General features: G+C 41.9%; 3 protein-coding genes across 3 annotated transcripts; all 3 read right to left on the bottom strand.

The window, feature by feature from the left end:
• Positions 1 to 296: 296 nt before the first annotated feature.
• On the bottom strand, positions 297 to 1,937 carry TM35_000311080 (uncharacterized protein; the record flags this gene model as incomplete). The annotated part of the gene is made up of 1 exon (XM_029028589.1): positions 297 to 1,937. One exon carries the CDS (start codon positions 1,935 to 1,937, stop codon positions 297 to 299), a length of 1,641 nt encoding a protein of 546 aa, XP_028879988.1.
• A 1,409-nt stretch (positions 1,938 to 3,346) lies between these two features.
• On the bottom strand, positions 3,347 to 5,557 carry TM35_000311070 (surface protease GP63; the record flags this gene model as incomplete). The annotated part of the gene is made up of 1 exon (XM_029028588.1): positions 3,347 to 5,557. One exon carries the CDS (start codon positions 5,555 to 5,557, stop codon positions 3,347 to 3,349), a length of 2,211 nt encoding a protein of 736 aa, XP_028879987.1.
• A 973-nt stretch (positions 5,558 to 6,530) lies between these two features.
• On the bottom strand, positions 6,531 to 9,194 carry TM35_000311060 (surface protease GP63; the record flags this gene model as incomplete). Its single annotated transcript, XM_029028587.1, has 1 exon — positions 6,531 to 9,194. One exon carries the CDS (start codon positions 9,192 to 9,194, stop codon positions 6,531 to 6,533), a length of 2,664 nt encoding a protein of 887 aa, XP_028879986.1.
• Positions 9,195 to 9,425: the final 231 nt, after the last annotated feature.

The raw sequence follows: 9,425 nt of genomic DNA, 5'->3' as shown, positions 1-9,425 counted from the left end.
AAAGAGATTCCGCGAATTAACAAAATAAATAAATAAAAATTCAAAAGAGGAGAAACACCTCCACACCAACTTTGGTGTTCTGTTTCTCTCTGTTTCTTTCTCTTTCTCTTTTTCTCACCTTCTGTTCATTTTCTTCTTCTCTCCTTCAATAGATCCCACACATACAATTCTCCACACCTTCACAATTCCACTCTCACACTCACAACCAGAGACAACCGCAAACAAGAGCAACATCAGTAATAACAATAATAATAATAATCCTAGTGTGATACAAATGTTCCCCCACCTCAATCTTCTCACAATAATAAATGTGTAATGGATGATCCACATGCAATCACAAATGCATACTTCCCAGCACCCCGTGCCTCTGCAGAGGCCATACTCGTTATCACAGATCCAGCACTGTAGACATGCCGTAAAGATCCACGACTGCCACTGCCGGCTCCAGACAATGTGCATACATGCAATTCGTTGCCACTAGCAAATAATAACAACATCGTATCTTGTGTTACCAATAAGGTCGATAACCCACGTCCATCTCTCGGCAATGTTCCTGAATTTTGTCCAGCAAAACCTGAAACTTTTATAAAAGATGCCAATGGATGAGATTCTTGTGAGTGTGCACGTGATTTTTGCTTTTGTTGTTGTTGTTTATTATGTTGTTGTTCTTGAAAACGCCGTAGTGTATCCCGTGCATAGACCACACCGTGAGCAATTGCCCACCATCCCGCCGTCCCACACGTCTCACCAGACCGTTCAGTAAATTGCATTTCCGCTCCAATCAACACAAGTTCCATCTGTTGCGTTGAACTATCATAATAGAATGCGGCATCATTTATAATCACATGTGCAGCCACATGTGGACCCACAACAGCCACACACACATTATGTGTAACTGCAGATAGAGAATAGGCATATAATACATGCGGTAGAGTTCGTGGATCTTCTTTATTGTTAGACATCATCTCTTCATCTTGTATCATAGTGAGTCCCACCGCACTTCGCCGTGATTGCCGTTGTTCGTGATGCTGCAATAACAATTGTAGAGATCCACCAACAACATGTCGCTCCACATATCGCACTTCTCCATTATCCAGCACAATCACAAGAGCCACATCTACAGCAAAGGCCGCATGATAACGCTCCGGTACTAACACTCGCACCACCTCTGCAGCCGCAAAGGTTACATAAAAGGCTTCACTGGGTGGTCGTACCACAACATACTGCTGTTGTTGATGTTGATATTGATGTTGTTGTGATGATTGTTGTTGATGTGTATAGGGCTTTTGTTTTCGAAAGACTCGAATCACCGCCTCTGTGGCGTTTGCCTTCAACGACTCATCAAAGTATTGTGTATCCAACACCACCACACACGTTGTAGTGGCTGCTGTAATAAACTCCGGTCGACCAGCAGGATCAAAGCCAATTCCCACATCCAACACATTATCCGCAAGAGAAATTAATCCATCCGTATACTCCGAGAGTCCCAACTCACACACTTTAAACAATCGCAGGGACTCCCCACCCGCCACGCGGCTCTCTAATATAAACACACAGAGAGAACCATTACTGGTCCCCACAACTCCCAACACCGCCCCCGCACCAGGAAGAAGGGAAAGACTCATACTTATCACCATCCCACTGGAGAGAAAAAGACTCTCCACCTTGGAAGACATTTTACACACACGCACCTCCTCCGGTAGTGAAGAACTCGTCCGTTGTGTTGATTCCTGTTGAGTTAAACTTGTCAAGAGCCCAACAGAGACAACGTTAGCACCAGCAGCCACCGTCACACATCCACAGGGGAGATCCACCGTCCGCACAACCGTCACAGGATGAGAAAATACACCGTATCCACTTTTTTCTAATGTGGCTAATGCTACTGGTGGGGCTCGTGAGAGTCTTGCTGGAGCAGCAACAACAGAGGCAGTCTCCATTTATTTATTTATTTTCTTTCCTTCTTCTTTTTTTAAAAAAAAAAGAGTCTATCTACAGTTTTTTTTTTATTCTCTTCAGTTTATATATTATGTTTTCTTCTCTTCTCTCCTTTTATCTTTTTACTTAATAAATAAATAAATAAATAAAAAAACTGTTACTCTGTTACGCCCCCACAACGACCACTGTTCACTATTCCACGATAAAAAAAAAGAAAAACAAGAACAAAAAAAACAATCCAAATAATGAAATCAAAACAACACAAAAGTGAACACAGCCATATTTATACCCCGCCACTCTAGAGCCTATCATCATCATCAACATCCATAACACCACACAAAGATCAATAATAGTGAATAAGAATAACAGAGAAACCCAAAAACAAAAACAAAAAAATAACTCCATCATAACATTTGAAGTGTAGATGCCGCAATAAACACACACAAAAAAAAAACAAGAAAGTGTTCCCCTTGCCACTCGAAAACCCACAAAAAAAAAGAAAATAACGGGTTCAACCATATTTTTATAGCAATCCGATTCCACTCGACTCCTTCTCATCTCTTACCCTATCATTTGCTTAATAATTCATGGCATCTTTGCCATCTTAAGGGATGGCAAAAGCACATTTAATCCCAAACAAATAAAATCAAATTAAATCAATCAGCTTTTTATTCGGCCATTCATGAAAACTAGTCCAAACACGTCCAGAGACTACACCAAAGAAAAAAAAAAAATAATAACCACAAGATCCATGCGGAACGTTAAACCAGGGTTCAGAGAGAACACCAAAACCACAACTGCCGGCAGCACATTAACACTATCATCCTTTTCTACAATCCTTAATAAAATGGTAAAGAAACAAAAGGAAGAAAAACAAAGATGCAATACAAACAACCAAATCATTATACAAACTATAAACAACATCAATACGATACAGCATAACAAACCTAAAACTACACCAATATGAGAATCTTCTTTCTTGAAAGCACCTAAACCCATATATACACCTCAAAGTAAGCCCAATAAAAAAAGAAGCAATGCAAAAATTTTGAAGCCCAAGTGTCTGTGTCCATATACACTGTTTAATGCTATTCATTCCTACCATATTACGTTCACACATGCATCAACAAACAGTGGGACACCTAAATTGGAAAAAGAAGGAAAAAAAAACATTTATAAATTATTTGGGCCCAAGAAGATATGGTAAAATAAACTCCATATACCATTAGCAATTACGAGAATTTTTGTTTCCAATGCTGCGAATAACACAGCCAAGCAAGTAAAAAAGGAAAAGAAAAAAAAACGACCAACTGGCTGCGATGTAATGCGGATATACGTGCACAGTCAAAAAAGGCCGTAATAAGCAAAAAAGGTTTGTTATTACAGGTACATATGTGTGTATAGATGGAATTCATGGGGATGCCAGAGCCACCAGAGCACATACAATAAGCAAAAGAGGGATTTGGTATGAAGTGGCAATACTGCTGTCAGTACCCGCAATAGCAATGGTGGTCGCCTGGTTTATTACTTGTCCCATCTGAGTCTTGTTTGGTCCCGTCAAAGTGGCAGGAACAGTAGCAGATGCGTTTACATTCTCTGAAATGCTTGATGTTGTGTTAGTTGTGTTGTTGTCAGTATTCACAATGGTTTCATTCTTCTCATCATCGGGGGAAGGACTGTTTGGATCAAGAGTAGGATCAACTGTGGTATTTATTCCTTCATCGTTCCCATCTTGTGAGGGAGAGTCTGTTATTGTTTCTTGCACTTGTTGAATGTTTTCCGTTGTATTGTTGTGATCCTCCTCCACTGAAGGAGTGTGCCCCGAAACAGCAATGGGTTCAGATGCGACAGGCTTGGAGATCTCAGTGGTGGGTTTTTTTTCCACTTCAGGCGTCTTGACGGGTTTACTGGGGACCTTTGGTGCAGATATAGAAGACGGTTCCTGTGGAAGTGCACCTCTGTTGTTGTTGTTAGTGTTTTGAGTTTGATTCTCCTCCCCAGCAGGTTGTGGCTCAGGTACAGCTAGAGGAGATAAAACCTCCTTTACACCCTCTCGAGGTGAATCCCTTTGGTTCTCGGTCACTTCTGCTGCTGGAAGTTCCTGACTGTCTTCCCGGTCCTTTGGTGCTTCATCAGGCTTTGATGAAGTGTTCAGCTTTGGATCAGGATGCACTGGACTCTCTTGTTCTGGCTGTGCGTCTTTCAGGGTTTTCTCATTCTCTTCCTCTTCTTCGTGTTGCTTTTCCTCTTTCTCCATTTCGTCTTCATCCTCCTTCTCCTCTTTCTTTATTCGCTCTTTCTCATCCTCATCATATTCAATTGTGAAGTTAATATCCTTAACCACAGGAAAGTCATTGCATACTTCAGTGTAGTTGGGACACAAGATACTTCCACTTGCAAACTCTTTGCTGTCCTTGACATCGATCTTGCCACCATCTTCGCATTCTTGCCAATCCGTAGTATCACTGTACTTTACCAATACTTTATTGGTGTCTTTCTTACACTTCACTTTAGCACAAATGTCACCAACAGTGAGATTATCTTCGTTTGGTGTTTTCAGTTTTAGCTCCTTACCTTTCAGACATCGTGATTCCTTCCCCAGAACACTGCCAGGCATCAGATTGAACTGATGCCCCTCACAACTTGTCTGAAGAGTCGGTTTAATAATGGAATAACCATCCATCAGGTCATCATCAGTGTCTTTGAGAACTGTGTTAAAATGCTCTACGTAGTCAAGAGGTATATTAACCCCTGACGGCTTCTTCGAGCACATTCCAAGTGCAAAACGATCAGAAGTGCATTGCAGAGCTGGATTTACTTCATCGCAGAACATTTCGGCGTATTTGGTGGGTTTTGTTCCTTTGTATTCTTCTTTGCCTTTACCCTTCAGAAAATCACAACCAGCATTCTTACCCCAACTCATCGATTCTGCCATTTTGAAATCGGCTTTGTAGAATGGCATAGAATGAAATACAGCAAGTGTTAGTGCTGTGTAGTATGCACCAGTTACATATTTGTCGTCAGGGGTGTATGGACTCATCAACTCATCCTTCGCAATAAGACGTTTCCAGTGCGGGGGTGCGTCTTTAGTGGGTTCACTTTGCAAAGGCATTCCCTTTATTTCACCATCATTAGAGCAATCATACTGTTCCTTCATTTTCTCGTCAAGAACAGTATTGGATGTCACCAAACTGAATGTCTTCCCTGTGTTTTCTTTCACAATCACCTTATGCTCCTTCATTATTTCAATATCAAAACCAAGAGCATGTGCAACCTCATGTGCAGCAAAGCGAATAAAGTACCTCGTATCATCAATTTCCTCAGGAACAAATTTAATCAAAGCAGATGTAGGGCGATCCTTTTCATTCTTACTGCAAATCTGCACAGGTACATACTTCTCTGTGAGACCCACATAGAGCATGAAATCAGCGTTGGATATACCTTTTTTTCGATGGTCCTTGGGAATTGAAGCATTTGTACAGTTGGGTAAATATGGATACTCCTCCTTAAAAGGCAACTTCAACATATCCTTCACAGGATCAACATTCAGACGTTCACTGTGTAGTTTAAGAGCAGCAGGAAGAACGTCTCTTAAAAGCGTTTTTTTCTTTACATCTGTCATTTTGGTTTTCGGCTCCTCACAGAATTCTTCCTCGTTTTGATCATTCTCAAGCGTAAATCCATATTCTTCGTTTTCCCCCACTTCATCTAGCACTTCATACCGTCACAGTACTTCAAAACCCTATCAATTTCTTTGGCAGAAACGGCAAAGCGGATGGGTTGCCAATTCTCTTCGACCTTCCCAGGTACATCATCAACAGTTTTCGGAGCAGAGACGGTGTACGTATCCCAGGCACCCTGTCCTTTCTGCGGTAGCGGCTGCACAACAGCTGCAATGCACCCGTAGGCACAACACAGCAAGAGCAGCGCAGTGCACAACAGACGACGCATGTGGATCTTCTTGAAAGCTTACTCGCAAAAGAGTGTAGGTTTGTGTATAGCTGTGTCAAAAAACAGAAAAAAAAAGAAATGAGAGAAAAAAAGAAGAGAAACAGATATGCTCAGTACAGTATAACGTCATGTTGGTCATCACACACAAAGGGATAGAAAGAGAGATAAAGAAAAGAAACAACCATGCTGCATTATTAACTGCAGGAATGTGAATCTTTTGTCTTGAAAGCGCCTAAACCCATATACCCCCAAAGTAAGATTAATGAAAAAGATATTATTAAGTATTTTAAATCTCAACTGTCTGTATCCATATACACTGTTTAATGCTATTCATTCCTACCATATTACGTTCACACGTGCATCAACAAACAGTGGGACACCAGAGAGCATAGCAATATTTATAAACTATTTTATTCCAAAAAAAAACTGGTAAAATAAACTCCATATACCATTAGCAATTATGAGAATTTTTGTTTTCCAATGCTGCGAATAACACAGCCAAGCAAGTAAAGAAAAAAAAAAAAAAACGACCAACTGGCTGCGATATATGCGGATATACGTGCACAGTCAAAAAAGGCAGTAATGAGCAAGAATGTTTATTATTATTAGAGGTATATATATATGTGCGTGTGTATAGATGGGACTCATGGGGATGCCAGAGCCACCAGAGCAGAGAAAAGAAGCAAAAGAGGGATTTGGTATGAAGCGGCAATACTGCTGTCAGCACCCACAATAGCAATGGTGGTCGCCTGGTTTATTACTTGTCCCATCTGAGTGTTGTTTAGTTCTGTCAAAGTGGCAGGAACAGCAGATGCGTTTACATTCTCTGGAATGCTGGATGATGTTGTGTTACTTGTGTTGTTGTGAGTATTCACAATGGTTTCATTCTTCTCATTATCGGTGGCAGGACTGTTTGGGGAATGAGTTGTATCAACTGTGGTATTTATTCCTTCACCGTTCCCATTATGTGAGGGAGACTCTGTTATTGTTTCTTGCACTTGTTCAATGTTTTCCGCTGTATTCTTCTTACCCTCCTCCTTGACGGAAGAAGTTTGCTCCGATGCAGCAATGGATTCAAATGCGACATGCGTCGGGGTCTCAGTGGTGGGCAACTTTTCCACTTCAGGCTCCTGGGGGACGCTGGGGCCCTCTTGCGGCACCACATGTGTTGGCATCTCAGAGATGGACACTTCTTTATCTTGTGCCTTCGCGGGTTCACTGGAATTCTTTTCCATTTCAGACGTCTTGGTGTCACTGGGGACATTTGGTGCAGATATAGAAGGCTGTTGATGTGGTTCATCACCATTGTTGTTGTTACTGTTCTCGAGAGCTCGATTCTCCTCCCTAGCAGGTTGTGACTGAGGTGCAGCTGGAAGAGATGAAACAACCCCATCTTGACCCACTCCAGCTGAATCCCTTTGGTTTCTGTCCTGTGATGGACGAAGAGATTGTTTTCCACTGCTGTCACCAGCAGAATCTTCCGCAGGCTTTGATGGAGTGTTTTGCTTCGGATCAGGATGCAGTGGAGTCTGGTCTTCTGGCTGTGCGTCTCTCTGGATTCTCTCATTATGAGCCTCTTGTGCCATTATGCGATGCCTTTCTTCTTCCTCTTGTTTCCTTTTATCTTCCGCTTCTTGTTTCTCTTTCTCCATTTGGCGTTTCTCATCTTCGTCGTATGTAATGTAGAAATCAACGGTGCTATTCAACTCAGTGCATACCTCAGCATAGTTGGGGCACACGATGCTTCCGCCTGTGAACTCTGTGCTGTCCTTGACATCAATTTTCTTACCATCACTGCATTCTTGCCAATCGTTAGTCCCATTGTACCAGACGAAAACTTTATTTTTCTCACACTTCACTTTCGCACAAATATCACCAACGGGGAGATTCTTTTTGTTTGGTATTTGCAATTTCAGACCCTCACCTTTCAAACATCGTGATTCCTTCCCCACAAGACTGCCAGGCATCAGATCCAACTCATCCTCCTCACAACTTGTCTCAGGAATCGGTTTAATAATGGAATAACCATCCATTAGGTCATTCTCCCTACGTTTCGTGAGAACTGAGACAAAAACCCCCCCATACTCATAATGTACCTCAACCCCAGACGTCTCCATCGAGCACATTCCAAGTGCAAAACGGTCAGAAGTGCATTGTAGAGCAGGCTCGACTTTATCGCAGAACATTTCGGAGTACTTGTTGGATTTTGTTCCTTTGTACGTTTCTTTGTCTTTACCCTTCAGAAACTCACAACCAGCATTCTTACCCCAACTCATGGATTCTGCCATGCTGAAATTGGCGCTGTAGAATGGCATAGAATGAAAAACAGCAAGTGTTAGTGATGTATAGTACGCCCCAGTCACATATTTGTCGTCAGGGGTGTACGGACTCATCAACTCATCCTTCGCAATCAGACGCTTCCAGTGTAACGGGCCAGTTTCAGACGCCTTGTTTTCCGAAGGCATGCCTTTAATTTCAACATCATCATCCTTAGAGCAATCATATTGTTCCTTCATTTTCTTATCAATAAGAGCGTTGGATGCCACCAATTGGTCTTTGTTCGTGCCTGTGTTTTCTTCCGCAATCACATTATGCTTCTTCATCATTTCAATTTCAAACCCAAGAGCATGTGCAACTTCATGTGCAGTCAAGCGAATGAAGTACCTCGTATCATCAATTTCTTTGGGAATGAATTTAATCAAAGCAGATGTAGGGCGTTCCTGGGTGTCGTAAGAACATATCTGCACCGGTACGTACTTCTCCGTGAGACCCACATACAACATAAAATCAGCATCGGATATACCTTGTTTATGCTCTTTGGGAACTGACACATTGGGGCACTTGGACGAAAATTCAACACTCTCCTTTAAAGGTAACTCCAACTTCTCCACCCGCTTAACACTGAGCCGTTCACTGTGCAGTTTGAGAGCAACAGGAAGAACGTCTCTTAAAAGCGTTCTTTTCTTTTCAGGTGTTACCACGTTAGGCCCCGCCTCATCGCAGAAATCATCGTGTTTCTCAATATCAATTTTAAATCCATATTCTAACTGATCTTTTTCAGCATCATCCAACTTACCGTCTTTATGATGTTTACAGTACTTCAACACCCTATCAATTTCTTTGGCAGAAACAGCAAAACGAATGGGTTGAAAACCCTCTTTTTTCCTCTCAAGTTCAGTTTCAGTAACAGAGAGGGTGTACGTATCCCAGGGACCCTGTCCTTTCTGTGGTAGCGGCTGCACAACAGCTGCAATGCACCCGTAGGCACAACACAGCAAGAGCAGCGCAGTGCACAACAGACGACGCATGTGGATCTTCTTGAATGCTTACTCACAAGAGAGTGTGTGTGTTTGTGTATAGCTGTGTCAAAAAAAAAAAACAGAAATGAGAGAAAAAAGAAGAGAAGATAATAGATTGAAAAAAGTGTGAGGAAGCAGACGTGTTGGGCACAACATAATGTTATGTTGATCACCACAGACACACCGACACAAGCAGTGCGGAAAAGGAACACTCGACATTCTCACCAAGTCTCAATGGCA

Source organism: Trypanosoma theileri, assembly GCF_002087225.1.
Source record: "Trypanosoma theileri isolate Edinburgh chromosome Unknown TM35_Tth_31_V1, whole genome shotgun sequence".
In the NCBI taxonomy this organism is placed as follows: domain Eukaryota; phylum Euglenozoa; class Kinetoplastea; order Trypanosomatida; family Trypanosomatidae; genus Trypanosoma; species Trypanosoma theileri.
Note: the sequence above shows the minus strand (reverse complement) of the source record. Positions and strands in the feature narration are given on the sequence as shown.